General features: G+C 51.6%; 1 protein-coding gene across 3 annotated transcripts in view; it reads right to left on the bottom strand.

Moving 5' to 3' along the window:
* The window catches only part of PAK5 (p21 (RAC1) activated kinase 5), a 192,217-nt gene that overhangs the window by 55,784 nt on the left and 119,905 nt on the right, over positions 1 to 16,528 (bottom strand). For all 3 annotated transcript variants that reach the window (XM_040351711.1, XM_040351710.1, XM_040351709.1), the window contains one exon: positions 14,824 to 15,603. In XM_040351711.1, coding sequence (XP_040207645.1) covers positions 14,824 to 15,603 — 780 coding nt within the window. The remainder of the gene's footprint in view (positions 1 to 14,823; positions 15,604 to 16,528) is intronic.

Here is a 16,528-nt window from a genome sequence, read left to right on the forward strand (position 1 = left end):
AACGCTGCAGCCGGCGAAAGGGATAGAATCGGGTTTAACGGAACAAACATGAGGCTTTTATTTCCAAATAGTCTGCAATGGAGAGGGAAGGAGGGGGAGGAGCCGATTCGTATACAAGGCACACGCAATCTGATTCTTTTTCTTCTCTGCAGTATTCAATTAGGTTCCCTTAGGAAATGAACAGTAGGGTGGGAGGAGACTGCAGAAACCGTCGGAGATCAGATCAGCCGAGCGGATTGTGCTCTGACATGAAATCCATCACTGTGCCGCGCCGAAATGCAATCGTGGCTCTTGTCTGAGCGCCGGGTCAACGATTCGCAGTACAAATGGATAACCGAGCGTGCTAATATCATTACTTGGAAAGCTCGGGACTCTGGAGACAAAGCACTCCCTGAAATTCTATACTGTTAACCACTTCATTACTGGGCACTTAAACCCCCTTCGTGCCCAGACCCAATTTTCAGCTTTCAGCGCTGACGCATTTTGAATGACAATTGCGCGGTCATACAACACGGTACCCAAATTATATTTTTATCATTTTTTCCCCACAAATAGAGCTTTCTTTTGGTGGTATTTGATCACCTCTGCGATTTTAATTTTTTGCGATATAAACATAAAAAGACTGAACATTTTGAAAAAAAATATGTTTTACTTTTTGTTATAATATCCCAATTTAAAAAAAAAATTCCCTGTAAAGTATTGCCGTCGTTCCCACGTCGAATTTAAAATTTTTATTTTTTTTTCCGTAAGACGTCTGGGAATACGAAACGACGTAGCGCACGTCGCCGTTCAAAAAATACGTCGGGCGCCGTAATTTCGCGCAAAGCACAGTGGGAAATTTCCTAACGGAGCATGCGCAGAACGTTCGGCGCGGGAATGCGCCTAATTTAAATGGTACACGCCCCATTTGAATTAGGCGGGCTTGCGCCGGACGGCTTTACGCTACGCCGCCGCAAGTTTACACGCAAGTGCTTTGTGAATCAAGCACTTACGACGAAAACTTGCGGCGGAGTAACGTAAAGGGGATACGTCACGCCGCCGTAATTGTTCGTGAATCTGGCCCAGTATTCACAAAGCACTTGCTCCCATATTTACGCCAGCGTAACGTAAATAGGCCGGCGTAAGCCCGCCTAATTCAAAGTAGACAGGTAATGGGCGTGATGTATTGAAATGAACCGTGACCCCATTTAAATACATGGCCGATCGAACGGCGCATGCGCGCGTATGCTCAGAATCACGTCGCATAAACTCCCTAAGATACGACGGCTCAATGCGTACGATGTGAACGTAACTCACGCCCGGCCCCATTCACGTACGACTTACGTAAACGACGTAAAATCCGACAGCTGTTCCGACGTCCATACCCTAACATGACTTACCCCTGCTTTATGAAGGGTAAACTTACGCCGGACGTACGCCTTACGTAAACGGTGTAGCTTACTGCGACGGGCACAAGCACGTTCGTAAATCGGCGTATCTCAGCCATTTGCATAATCGACGGGAGTGTCCCTTGCGACCAGCGTAAATATGCGAACCAAGATACGCCGGCGTAGGAAAGTTACGTTGGTGGGAGGAAGCCTATTTTCAGGCGTATCTAGTTCTATGGGTACGGCGCACACATACGACGGCGCACATTTACACTTACGCGGCGTATCTCGAGATACATCGGCGTAAGTGCTACGTGAATCCGGGCCATAATGTTTCCCCCTCCATGTATGACGGTGGGGGGTCGGTGCCTTTACACTGCTGAATGAGCAAGGTTGAGTGCGTCTTTCCAAAATGCCGTCTTTCCCTCTCCCAGTCTGTGTGCTGTGGCAGAAGGGATGGCAGGAGGAAGGCGATATCAAGAAAACCAAATTTTACCAGCTGAATACACAAACGACATTCTATTATTGGTATTTGTTTTTATGTGTGTGCCCGGGGGGTTCTGTTTTATTTCTCCAGCTAAAGAATAAAAGACCAGTCATTAGAAACGGGGGAAATCATTTCTGTTCAGCCTGATGGGATATCGTGTACGGGAAGCACAACGCGCCGGCGCGGTATCATAGCGCAGAACACAGGAACAGCTTGAGACGCTCGGTTGCAGTGTACCCATCACGCTTGGCTGCCCATGTCTCCAGCAGCTCTGCGGAGATCCCCCTCTCTCTCCGGATTAATATTGCGCCCGCGTTGCCGTTATTATTATTATTGTGGTTGTTGGGTCCTCTGATGGGAACAGAGAGACGATCGGCTTCCGGAGATTTCTAACGCTTTGCCAATAAATGAGCTTTACAGGAATCTGCCTGCGTGATAAGGGAGCTTTCCAATCCTACGAAGCTCAGAAACGCGTCCAACTTACCAGCCGGAGCCGCGGCTACTGACCTCTTCTGTCCCCGATCCGCTAATGACCTCCTCCGTCCCCGATCCGCTAATGACCTCCTCCGTCCCCGATCCCCTAATGACCTCCTCTGTCCCCCGATCCGCTAATGACCTCCTCCGTCCCCGATCCGCTAATGACCTCCTCCGTCCCCGATCCGCTAATGACCTCCTCTGTCCCCCGATCCGCTAATGACCTCCTCTGTCCCCGATCCCCTAATGACCTCCTCTGTCCCCCGATCCGCTAATGACCTCCTCCGTCCCCGATCCGCTAATGACCTCCTCCGTCCCCGATCCGCTAATGACCTCCTCTGTCCCCCGATCCGCTAATGACCTCCTCCGTCCCCGATCCGCTAATGACCTCCTCCGTCCCCGATCCGCTAATGACCTCCTCTGTCCCCGATCCCTCCTCTGTCCCCGATCCGCTAATGACCTCCTCTGTCCCCCGATCCGCTAATGACCTCCTCCGTCCCCGATCCGCTAATGACCTCCTCCGTCCCCGATCCGCTAATGACCTCCTCCGTCCCCCGATCCGCTAATGACCTCCTCCGTCCCCGATCCGCTAATGACCTCCTCTGTCCCCGATCCGCTAATGACCTCCTCTGTCCCCGATCCCTCCTCTGTCCCCGATCCGCTAATGACCTCCTCCGTCCCCGATACGCTAATGACCTCCTCTGTCCCCGATCCGCTAAAGACCTCCTCTGTCCCCGATCCGCTAATGACCTCCTCTGTCCCCGATCCGCTAATGACCTCCTCCGTCCCCGATCCGCTAATGACCTCCTCCGTCCCCGATCTGCTAATGACCTCCTCCGTCCCCGATCCCCTAATGACCTCCTCTGTCCCCCGATCCGCTAATGACCTCCTCCGTCCCCGATCCGCTAATGACCTCCTCCGTCCCCGATCCGCTAATGACCTCCTCTGTCCCCCGATCCGCTAATGACCTCCTCTGTCCCCGATCCCCTAATGACCTCCTCTGTCCCCCGATCCGCTAATGACCTCCTCCGTCCCCGATCCGCTAATGACCTCCTCCGTCCCCGATCCGCTAATGACCTCCTCCGTCCCCGATCCGCTAATGACCTCCTCTGTCCCCGATCCGCTAATGACATCCTCCATCCCCGATCCGCTAATGACCTCCTCCGTCCCCGATCCGCTAATGACCTCCTCCGTCCCCGATCCGCTAATGACCTCTTCTGTCCCCGATCCGCTAATGACCTCCTCTGTCCCCGATCCGCTAATGACCTCCTCTGTCCCCGATCCGCTAATGACCTCCTCCGTCCCCGATCCGCTAATGACCTCCTCCGTCCCCGATCCGCTAATGACCTCCTCTGTCCCCGATCCGCTAATGACCTCCTCTGTCCACGATCCGCTAATGACCTCCTCTGTCCCCGATCCGCTAATGACCTCTTCTGTCCCCGATCCGCTAATGACCTCCTCTGTCCCCGATCCGCTAATGACCTCCTCTGTCCCCGATCCGCTAATGACCTCCTCTGTCCCCGATCCGCTAATGACCTCCTCTGTCCACGATCCGCTAATGACCTCCTCTGTCCCCGATCCGCTAATGACCTCTTCTGTCCCCGATCCGCTAATGACCTCCTCTGTCCCCGATCCGCTAATGACCTCCTCTGTCCCCGATCCGCTAATGACCTCCTCTGTCCCCGATCCGCTAATGACCTCCTCCGTCCCCGATCCGCTAATGACCTCCTCCGTCCCCGATCCGCTAATGACCTCCTCCGTCCCCGATCCGCTAATGACCTCCTCCGTCCCCGATCCGCTAATGACCTCCTCTGTCCCCGATCCGCTAATGACCTCCTCTGTCCCCGATCCGCTAATGACCTCCTCCGTCCCCGATCCGCTAATGACCTCCTCCGTCCCCGATCTGCTAGTGCTTAATCATGGCTATAGCCATGATTAAGCACTGATCCAGTGTGAAACGCGTAGGCTGTTTTCCCTATTTTTGCTGCCTTTTGTAGTGCATTTTACCATTGATTTTACAATAAAGACAAGAGTTTTTTTGGAGTGCGGCCGGAGGCGTTGCTAGAGGGTGCGGTCTGCACCGGGTGACACCCGCTAGAGGGGTGACACCATCCCGTTTTTTTTTGCTGACATGCCCAGCCTGCCCTGAGCAATCCCAGCCTGCCCTGTACCACCCCAGCCTGCTCTGTGCCACCCCAGCCTTCCCTGTACCACCCCAGCCTGCCCTGTACCACCCCCAGCCTGCCCTGTACCCCCCCCAAACAGCCCTGTACCACCCCAGGCTGCCCTGTACCACCCCAGGCTGCCCTGTACCACCCCAGGCTGCCCTGTGCCACCACAGCCTGCCATGTGCCACCCCAGCCTGCCCTGTACCACCCCAAACTTTCCCATGCCACCCCAACTTGCCCTGTGCCACCCTAATTTGCCCTGTACCACCCCAATCTGCCCTATGCCACCATAACTTGCCCTATACCACCCCAACCTGCCCAAGGCCACCCTAACTTGCCCTGTACCACCCCAACCTTTCCCATGCCATCCCAACTTGCCCTATGCCACCCTAACTTGCACTATACCACCCCAACCTGCCCTGTACCACCCTAACTTGCCCTATACCACCCCAACCTGCCCTATACAACCCTAACTTGCCCTATACCACCCCAAACTACCCTATATCACCCCAACATGCCCTATACCACCTTAACCTGTCCTATGCCACCCCACTACACCAACCTGCCACTATACCACTCTATACTACCCTAACCTGCCACTATACTGCCCTATACTATCATTTACAGGGGCTGGTTTGGGGTGCGCCCCGTGCCCGTGCGCTGCCTGCTTGGTGCTAGGCAGCCTAGACAGAGGGGGGGTGACACCATGTTTTACCGCACCGGGTGACACCAACCCTAGTGACGCCACTGAGTGCAGCTGTCCATTCTTCAGAAGTTTCCACCATAGCTGTAATGAATTCGGATTGATTGTACCCCATCATTGATGTCAATGGACTCCATCATTAGTGTCACTGGGAGGAAATGTGCCCTTTCATTGGTGTCAGGGGGGGGGGGGATTATGGTGTTGGCATCGGTGGATGAATTAGTGCCCCAAGGGCCAGATAAAAGGGGTCCCATTCTGGAGACCGCCGCTCTAGGAGGACAAGGCACAATTATCTGGAATCTAAGATAAGGCTGAAAACACCTTTAAAAAAATAAAGGAAATAGTTCCGAGTTGAATCCTCCCTCCTACATTTCTTATATTACAGAAATTTGTGGGTTTTGGGATTTATGTTCTAAGCTCTTTCCAGTGAGGCTGAAGTCAGTTATAGATACAGATTAGGCATGAAAAATTCATGAGCCTCATTTCGCTATAATATAATACACGGCTTGCCTGGCGCTTGCAGTCTGGTTATAATATATATATTCCAGCCAGTCATTAAGATTTAAGCAGTGAAGATTTTACTTTGAACTAATCTATGCCAACCGAAGGGCCCGCTCCTGACAATTCCAATCCTGAGCTGATCACAGAAGTAAATTATCGCTCATTACTAGCGCCGAGCCAAAGCAACGCCACGCAAGAGTCGCCGCCATGTCAACTGATAATTACACTCCACAAAATGCTTGTCGGGGGTTAAATCATTTGCACGTCATATACTACATTTTCCTTTTATTATTCTGCTCATGATATTTTCTGTTCTATAAACCTTATATTAGAACTCCCAACTATCTCTTTGTAAGTAGGACAGTCATGATGTTCAAACCTTAAAAGGAACATGTCTACATGTAGACAGGGCCGCCATCCGGAATTTCGGGGGCCCCTTACACAGCTTCAGGCATGGGCAATAACAGTCAGATGTAGAGAACCAAGATGGCGGCGCAGGCACCCAAACAGCGTATTGCCGTGGGACAATGTTGAATTTAGTGTGCAGGCCCAGATTTACTCCCTTTGCCGCCCCAAGGCCGGGTCCTTCAATGTCGCCCCCCCATACACACACACACACCATCACATAGGGGGCTTATGAGCCCCCCCTGTTGCCGCGGCACTGCCCCTGCACCCACTGCCGCCCTGGCCTCGTGGCCTTGTCTGGAATCCGGCTCTGCTACCCATCGTATATGCAATGTGCCCACCATACCCATCCTATATGGAATGTGCCAACCATATCCATCCTATATGGACTGTGCCCACCATATCCATCCTATATGGACTGTGCCCATCATACCCATCCTATATGGAATGTGCACACCATACCCATCCTATATGGAATGTGCCAACCATATCCATCCTATATGGACTGTGCCCACCATATCCATCCTATATGGACTGTGCCCATCATACCCATCCTATATGGAATGTGCACACCATACCCATCCTATATGGAATGTACCCACCATACCCATCCTATATGGAATGTGCCCACCATACCCATCCTATATGGAATGTGCCCACCATACCCATCCTATATGGAATGTGCCCACCATACCTATCCTATATAGAATGTGCCCACCATACCCATCCTATATAGACTGTGCCCACCATACCCATCTTATATGGAATGTGTCCGCCATACCCATCCTATATAGACTGTACACTGTGCCCACCCTACATGCAGATCACACAGCTCCCCATAGAGAGGGCAGTGCCAGGTACAGACCCCCTGTGCCCACACTCAGCACCCAGCTCTTTGTCTGATTCCTCCCCCCCCCCCCCCCCGGTGCCAACATTTAGGGGTACAAAAGACAAAGTTGTAGCCCCCCTCTTACTTGCAGCACAGATCAGAGCCATGTAGCCCATTACGGTGACAGCAGCCATGTCCCAGGACTCCCATCCAGAGGGGCCATTGTGTGCCTGGCTGGTCCCCTTCCGCGATGTGTGGGGATCACACAGGAATGAGGATCGTACACTGGAATATTGCACTCTGGAGGGGGGGCGTCGCGCCATCAGTGCCTACTCCGAGGCTTCTCACAGAGCAGGTGGAAGAGCTCCCCCCTCCTCCTCCACACATGGTATGGCCTGAGATGGGCACAAGGTGGCTCTGGGGGGATCGGAAGCCCCACTGGGGCAAGGGGGGGGGGACTTTTTTCGGCAGGACATCGGCAGTATTTTTTCACCCCCCTGGCCGCCGCGCCGCCCCTGCACGAACTGCCGCCCCGAGGCTTGGCCTCGGTGGCCTTGTCTGGAATTCAGCCCTGCCTGTCAGTCTTGATGAGGAGGGAAGGAAACCCATATTACGCAGTACACTGTCCCCTCTGATTCACAGCGGTGCTGTGTGTATAGGAAGTCGGCGCCATCCACCCTCCTCCTCGTCTTTCTGTGACGAGGACGAGGCGGAGCTTTGTTACAGTGGATGGCGTGGACGACGTGGATGGTGCAGACTTCCTATACACACAGCCCTACTGTGAATCAGAGGGGGCAATGTACAGCGTAATATGGCTTTTCTTCTCTCCTAATCAATACTGACACGATTTTTGTGAGGCTGCTTATGGGCACAGTGAGGCTGCTTATGGGCACAGTGAGGCTGCTTATGGGCACAGTGAGGCTGAAAATGGGGACAGTGAGGCTGAAAATGGGGACAGCGAGGCTGAAAATGGGGACAGCGAGGCTGCAGATGGGCACAGTGAGGCTGCAGATGGGCACAGTGTGGTTGAAAATGGGCACAGTGAGGCTGCTTATGGGCACAGTGAGGCTGAAAATGGGCATTGTTGACCCTCTTTCCCACTTACAGTAACTGCTGCATTGTCACCTTAGGCTTATACTCAAGTCAGTAAGTTTTCCCATTTTTTAGGTGCCTCGGCTTATATTCGGGTCGGCTTATGCGCAAGTATATACGGTAAGGGCCAGATTCATAAAGACTTACGACGGGCGTATCAGTAGATACGTCGTCGTAAGTCCGAATCCGCGCCGTCGCAACTTTAAGCGTATGCTCAAACTGAGATACGCTTAAATGTTGCTAAGATGCGGCCGGCGTAAGTCTCCTACGCCGTCGTATCTTAACTGCATATTTACGCTGGCCGCTAGGGGCGTGTACGCTGATTTACGCCTAGGATATGTAAATCAGCTAGATACGCCTATTCACGAACGTACGCCCGGCCGTCGCAGTAAAATTACGCCGTTAACGTAAGGGGTTTTCCGGCGTAAAGATGAACCACCAAAAACATGGCGCAGCCAATGTTAAGTATGGACGTCGGAACCGCGTCGAATTTTTCTAATTTTACGTCGTTTGCGTAACTGAATGGGGCTGGCCGTAATTTACGTTCACGTTCGAAAGCATGACGATTTGCCGACGTTATTTGGAGCATGCGCACTGGGATACGTCCATGGACGGCGATCGAAACGTCATTTACGTGGGGTCACAGTTAATATACATAAAACACGCCCACAGCTTCAACATTTGAATTAGGCGGGCTTACGCCGGCCCTAATACGCTACGCCGCCGTAACTTCGGCGGCAAAATCTTTGAAAATACCATACTTGCCTCTCAAAGTTACGGCGGCGTAGCGTATAGGACAGGGCTCGACAAATCCCGGTCGCCATGGCGACTAGAAATAGGGTCCTGCCGACTTGGCTTGGAAGGGGGGGGCAAAAAAAATAAAACATTTTGTGAGCTGGCGCCATCTGGTGGTGAGCCGTTGGTATTACAAGTTATTACCACCAGATGTGTGAGCTGGCGCCATCTGATGGTGGCCGTTGGTATTACAAGTTAAGCATTACAAGTTAAACAGCAATTCTAATATAATTTTTCACTATTTTCACTGCCATCTTCTTCCCTCTAATTAGAACCCCCAAACGTTATATATATTTTTTATCCTAACACCCTAGAGAATAAAATGGCGATCGTTGCAATACTTTCTGTCACGCCGTATTTGCGCAGCGGTCTTACAAGCGCATTTTTTGGGGAAAAAATTACATATTTTTATAAAAAAATAAGACAACAATAAAGTTATCCCCATTTTTTTTAATATTATGAAAGATAATGTTACGCCGAGTAAATTGATACCCAACATGTCACGCTTCAAAATTACGTGCGCTCGTGGAATGGCGACAAACTTTTACCCTTTAAAATCTCCATAGGCGGCGTTTAAAAAATTCTACAGGTTGCATGTTTTGAGTTACAGAGGAGGTCTAGGGCTAGAATTATTGCTCTCGCTCTACCAATCGCGGCGATACCTCACATGTGTGGTTTGAACACCGTTTACATATGCGGGCGCTGCTCACGTATGTGTTCGCTTCTGCGCGCAAGCTCGTCGGGACGGGGCGCGTTTTCTGGCTCCTAATTTTTTTAGCTGGCTCCTAGATTCCAAGCAAATTTGTTAGCCCCTGGTATAGGAGATACGCTACGCCCGCCTAAAGGTATCCCTATGTCTTTTGAAGAAACACACAGGTAAAGGGATGGGGGAAATATTGTGGGGGGGGGGGAGGGGTGGAGTACTGCTTTAATGAGTGATAAAGAAATAACGATATCCCTGTCAATGTGGCGCAGAAAGCAAAACGACTCACCACCATCATCACAAAGCCATATTATATCATTTCCGGGAAGTTTAGTTCCTAGTAATGATTAATTCTATGATTTAAAAAAAAAAAAAACAATGGGTTAAATTACGGGGCTAAAAAACTTCCCTCGCGCACATATATCTAATCCCGCGCTTATTTGTATTGTATTCCTAATGATAATGTGCCACAAACAACTGTGATAATGAATATAAAAGCAGAACAATGATAGTATTTATAGATTGCTGAACACGTATCTCCGCGCCATGATGAACCCGACACGCGTGTTTCCAATACGAACAAAGATTCACGTAATTATTGAAGAAGGCCGACGGGAAACTTTGGCGACATATTTATTTATACTTCCATTTATTCACTTTTTATTGTAATCAAAAATCATAAAATTAATCAGATACAGATGTGTATTATAGCCCAGATTCTCGTATCTGGGCGTAAAACTGCGGCGGCGTAACGTATGTCATTTACGTTACGCCGCCGTAAGTTTTACAGGAAAGTGCTTTATTCACAAAGAACTTGCCTGTAAAGTTGCGGCGGCGTAGCGTAAATCCCCCGGCGCAAGCCCGCCTAATTCAAATGAGCCGGGTAGGGGGCGTGGATCATTTAAATTAGGCGCATTCCCGCGCCGAACGTACTGCGCATGCGCCGTCCCTAAAATTTCCCGATGTGTATTGCGCTAAATGACGTCGCAAGGACGTCATTGGTTTCGACGTGAACGTAAATGGCGTCCAGCCCCATTCACGGACGACTTACGCAAACAACGTAAATTTTTAAATTTCGACGCGGGAACGACGGCCATACTTAACATTGGTTGCCCCTCATATAGCAGGGGCAACTTTACGCGTCGCTAATCTAACGTAAACGTCGTAACTTCACTGTGTCGACCGCGCGTATATTCGGGAATTCGCGTATTTTGCTAATTTGCATACTCGACCGGGAAAACGACGGAGGCGACACCTAGCGGCGGAAAAAAAAAATTGCATTTAAGATCCGACAGCGTAAGAGCCTTACGCCTGTCGGATCTAATGGTTATCTATGCGTAACTGATTCTAAGAATCAGTCGCATAGATACGACGGCCCAGATTAGGACTTACGACGGCGCACATTGCGTTGCGCCGTCGTAAGCCCTTTGAGAATCTGGGCCTATGTTTGTGTCAATGGGACATGTGGGTTACAGGGCTTGTTCATACGTGTGGCTGCCCTTGCCGATCCTCTGAAAAAAGCGTTTGTGCCGGATCGCTTTTCAGTAGGGTTGCGTCGATAAGCAGTGTGATTTGAGTCAATACAAAAAAAATTGGGCACAAATCGCAAAGAATAGCATGCGATTTCCCCCACTGCTCCTGTGTGTGTATAGAAAAGGAAAAGCGCCATCTAGTGGGCAGTTTATTAAAAAGTGTTATAATGCAGTACATAGCTGGCCCAATGCAAAGTCTGCATAGGTGTCTCGGACCCGACCAATGACAGCAAATCACGGCCACTGGAGGTGCTCACAGGGCTGGAGGAGAAGTTCCGGGGCTCCCACTCACACTCAGGCCCCCTCACACCTGTGTGCACTCAGTGCCCCCCTCACACCAGTATGCACTCAGCCCCCCCTCACACCTGTATGCACTCAGCCCCCCCTCACACCTGTATGCACTCAGCCCCCCCCTCACACCTGTATGCACTCAGCCCCCCCTCACACCTGTATGCACTCAGCCCCCCTCACACCTGTATGCACTCAGCCCCCCCTCACACCTGTATGCACTCAGCCCCCCTCACACCTGTATGCACTCAGCCCCCCCTCACACCTGTATGCACTCAGCCCCCCCCCTCACACCTGTATGCACTCAGCCCCCCCTCACACCTGTATGCACTCAGCCCCCCCCACACCTGTATGCACTCAGCTCCCACTCACACCTATACACACTCAGCTCCCACTCACACCTATACACACTCAGCTCCCACTCACACCTATACACACTCAGCTCCCACTCACACCTGTATGCACTCAGCCCCCCTCACACCTGTATGCACTCAGCCCCCCCCTCACACCTGTATGCACTCAGTCCCCCTTCACACCTGTATGCACTCAGTCCCCCCCTCACACCTGTATGCACTCAGCCCCCCTCACACCTGTATGCACTCAGCCCCCCCCTCACACCTGTATGCACTCAGCCCCCCTCACACCTGTATGCACTCAGCCCCCCTCACACCTGTATGCACTCAGCCCCCCTCACACCTGTATGCACTCAGCCCCCCTCACATCTGTATGCACTCAGCTCCCACTCACACCTATACACACTCAGCTCCCCTCACACCTGTACGCACTCAGCCCCCCCACACCTGTACGCACTCAGCCCCCCCCCACACCTGTATGCACTCAGCCCCCCTCACACCTGTACGCACTCAGCCCCCCCTCACACCTGTATGCACTCAGCCCCCCCTCACACCTGTACGCACTCAGCCCCCCCACACCTGTACGCACTCAGCCCCCCCCACACCTGTATGCACTCAGCTTCCAATCACACCTGTATGCACTCAGCCCCCAACTCACACCTGTATGCACTCAGCTTCCAATCACACCTGTATGCACTCATCCCCCCCTCACACCTGTATGCACTCAGCTTCCAATCACACCTGTATGCACTCAGCCCCCCCTCACACCTGTAGGCACTCAGCCCCCCCACACCTGTATGCACTCAGCTTCCAATCACACCTGTATGCACTCAGCCCCCCCCACACCTGTATGCACTCAGCCCCCCCCCTCACACCTGTATGCACTCAGCCCCCCCACACCTGTATGCACTCAGCTCCCCCCCTCACACCTGTATGCACTCAGCCCCCCCCCTCACACCTGTATGCACTCAGCCCCCCTCACACCTGTATGCACTCAGCCCCCCCTCACACCTGTATGCACTCAGCCCCCCCACACCTGTATGCACTCAGCTCCCCCCCTCACACCTGTATGCACTCAGCTTCCAATCACACCTATATGCATTTAGCTCCCCCCCACACCTGTATGCACTCAGCCCCCCCCCTCACACCTGTATGCACTCAGCCCCCCCACACCTGTATGCACTCAGCTCCCCCCCTCACACCTGTATGCACTCAGCTTCCAATCACACCTATATGCATTTAGCTCCCCCTCACACCTGTAGGCACTCAGCTCCTACACACACCTGTATGCACTTAGCCCCCCCCCCCTCACACCTGTATGCATTTAGCTCCCACACACACCTGTACGCTCTCAGCCCCCCCACTTTTGTACGCTCTCAGCCCCCCCTAAGCCCCCATTCACACCTAGGCGTTTTTACGCCTGTAGTGCTACGCCGCTGCCGCCAGAGGGATGAAAACACATGTCCCTCTATGGAGATGGTTCACATCTCCACGCTGAACGCCAGACGCCGGACACCTGAAAAAAGGTCCCGGACCTTTTTTTCAGGCGGCTTTCAGGCGGCTTTTGGCGTTCGGCTAGGAGATGGGAAGCATCTCCATAGAGGGGGTCAATCTGGGGCACATCTAGGCGGACAATACCGGCGTTTTGTCGCCGCAAATCGCGGTACAAAACACTGCTATTTGTACCGCGATTTGCGGCGAATTTGTCTGCCTAGGTGTGAATGGAGCCTTACACTTGTACGCACTTAGCTCCCACTCACACCTATATGCATTCAGCCCCCCCTCACACCTGTACGCACTCAGCTCCCGCTCACACCTGTACGCACTCAGCTCCCGCTCACACCTGTACGCACTCAGCTCCCGCTCACACCTGTACGCACTCAGCTCCCGCTCACACCTGTACGCACTCAGCTCCCACCTGTATGCACTCAGCCCCCCTCATACCTGGATGCACTCAGCCCCCCTCATACCTGGATGCACTCAGCCCCCCTCACACCTGTATGCACTTAGCTCTCACTCACACCTGTGTACATTCAGCTCCCATTCACCCCTGTATGCACTCAGCTCCCACTCACACCTGTACATACTCAGCCCCTACTCACCTGTATGCACTCAGCCCCCCCTCACACCTGTATGCACTCAGCCCCCCCTCACACCTGTATGCACTCAGCTCCCACTCACACCTGTATGCACTCAGCCCCCCTCACACCTTTACACACTCAGCTCCCCTCACACCTGTACGCACTGAGCTCCCACTCACACCTGTAGGCTCTGAGACCCCCTCACGCCTGTACGTACTCATCCCCCCACACACCTGTACGCACTCAGCCCCCCTCACACCTCTATGCACTCAGTCCCCCTCACACCTGTATGCACTTCCCCCCCCCCTCACACCTGTACTCACTGAGTTCCCCCCTCACACATGTACACACTCACAGCCCCCCCCCCCCCCCACACCTGGAACCTCGGATTGCGAGTTACGCGGTTAACAAGCATTTCGCAATACGAGCGCTGTATTTCTAAACATCCTAACTCGGTTTGTGAGTGTCGTCTCGCAAAACGACCAGGATTCAGGCCAAAGCGGTGTGCAGTACCGCTTTTGGCCTGAGATGGGGGGGGCGGTGGAACTGAATGACGCCGATTGCAGCCGATTGGCACCGTTTGGAAATGCACGGAAAGGCCCAAAGACAGTTCGGCTGACCTCTGCAAACCTCGGAAAGGCTTGTGAACAGAGTCTTTCCGAGGTTTGCCGAATTGTCCTTGGGCCTTTCCAGCCGTTTCCGAGGCTCCCTGGCAACCCCCGCCTCTGGCCGCATGTGGAATTGCATGCCATTGAAGTCAATACGGAACAAATTATTTTCGTTTCCATTGACTTCAATGGGGAAACCGCTTTGATATGCGAGTGCTTTGGATTACGAGCATTCTCCTGGAAGGGATTATGCTCGTAATCCAAGGTTCCACTGTATATAGAAAGCCAGCACAGCCACTGGGAGCCTCTGCCTTCCCCCGGCCCTTTGCATGCCAGGCCCCCTATATGTGTATGGGCTGTCCCCCCCCAGATGGGGGCCCTGTTGGTAGGTGTGCTTTAACATATAAAAACAACAATATAAAATACTGACATATTACCTTTGGAATGCACGCTGCGGTTTCTGACAAACGTGGGTAGGTGTACGAAGCAAAAGAATGCCCTTGCTGGTTGGTTTTCAGTGCACCATACGGTATGACTGGTTCTTGAAGGCCTGATCCTGACCTTGACCTTTGTCTTATGGCTGGTTGAGGACTGGTTTGAGTTACATAGGATGACTTGGGTCTCTTATCATAATCATCCTTAGAAAGACCATCTGCCCACTCACTGTACTCAAGTCTTTCCTTCGAGCCCTCGCTCAGCATGACGGTCCCTGTAATAGAAGGTGGAAAATAGTCCCTGTAGTCCTGAAGAGATGTACCGGTGACCCTGTTGTAGTCCCATGGTGCCCCACACTGGTCGACAGATTTGCTTTTTGTCTCCAGCTGTGGGTGGTACTCCGAGGTGTAACTCAACATGTTCACATTTTTTACTTCAGGAAAGTAGGCTTCGTAGGACCTCATTTTAACCGGATGCCCATTGTGCCTGGTCGGCTTGCTCGCCCTGTAGTAGCCCTCCGCCTCCTCGGCGCTCAGACTCCGTTCCTTGTACCTCTCAGAGATGTTGCTTCTGGAGATCTCAGGTTCGAGGCTGTAGTGGGAGAAGGTAAAGAAGCCATTTTCTTCCGGGTAACTCTTTGAATGGTTGGAATGTCCTTGGCGTGGGGTGGGAGGACTTTCTTTTCTTAGGGAGTTGGAACGGGTTACGGAAATGTTGTCGAAGTCTTCAAGCAAGCCATTGATGGAAGCATCTAGTGGAGGTTTACTGCCCCTCACGATAGTCTGGAGGATGAAATAATCACAAAAAGAACAATTATTGCGCCTGATCAAAATATTCTTCCATAAAAAGCATTTCAATGACCACCAGAATTCATATACAGTATTTCTTGGTGGCTGTTTAATACAGTTGGTGTCAACTTTTTGAAATTTAACAGGCACCACAAATAGGCCTTTGAAGAAAAGATGATCCACACTCTGGTCGTTACTTTTTAACCACTTAAGGACCGGACCAATATGCTGCTACATGACCCAAGGGGTTTTTACAATTCGGCACTGCGTCGCTTTAACAGACAATTGCGCGGTCATGCGACGTGGCTCCCAAACAAAATTGGCGTCCTTTTTTCCCCACAAATAGAGCTTTCTTCTGGTGGTATTTGATCACCTCTGCGGTTTTTATTTTTTGCGCTATAAACAAAAAAGAGCGACAATTTTGAAAAAAATACAATATTTTTTACTTTTTGCTATAATAAATATCCCAATTTTAAAAAAAAAAACACATTTTTTTTTCCTCAGTCTAGGCCGATACGTATCCTTCTACATATTTTTGGTAAAAAAAAAAAATCGCAATAAGCGACTGGTTTGCGCAAAAGTTATAGCGCCTACAAAATAGGGGACAGAATTATAATTTTTTATTATTTTTTTTTTTTACTAGAAATGGCGGCGATCTGCGATTTTTATTGGGACTGCGACGTTATGGCGGACACATCAGACACTTTTGACACATTTTTGGCGCCATTCACATTTATACTGCGATCAGTGCTATAAATATGCACTAATTACAGTATAAATGTGACTGGCAGTGAAGGGGTTAACACTAGGGGGTGAGGAAGGGGTTAAATGTATCCCTGCATTGTGTTCTAACTGTGGGGGGAGGGGGGTGACTGGGGGGGGTGACCGATCTGTGTCCCTATGTACAAGTGACACAGAT

This window comes from Rana temporaria, chromosome 4 (genome assembly GCF_905171775.1).
Source record: "Rana temporaria chromosome 4, aRanTem1.1, whole genome shotgun sequence".
Lineage (NCBI taxonomy): Eukaryota > Metazoa > Chordata > Amphibia > Anura > Ranidae > Rana > Rana temporaria.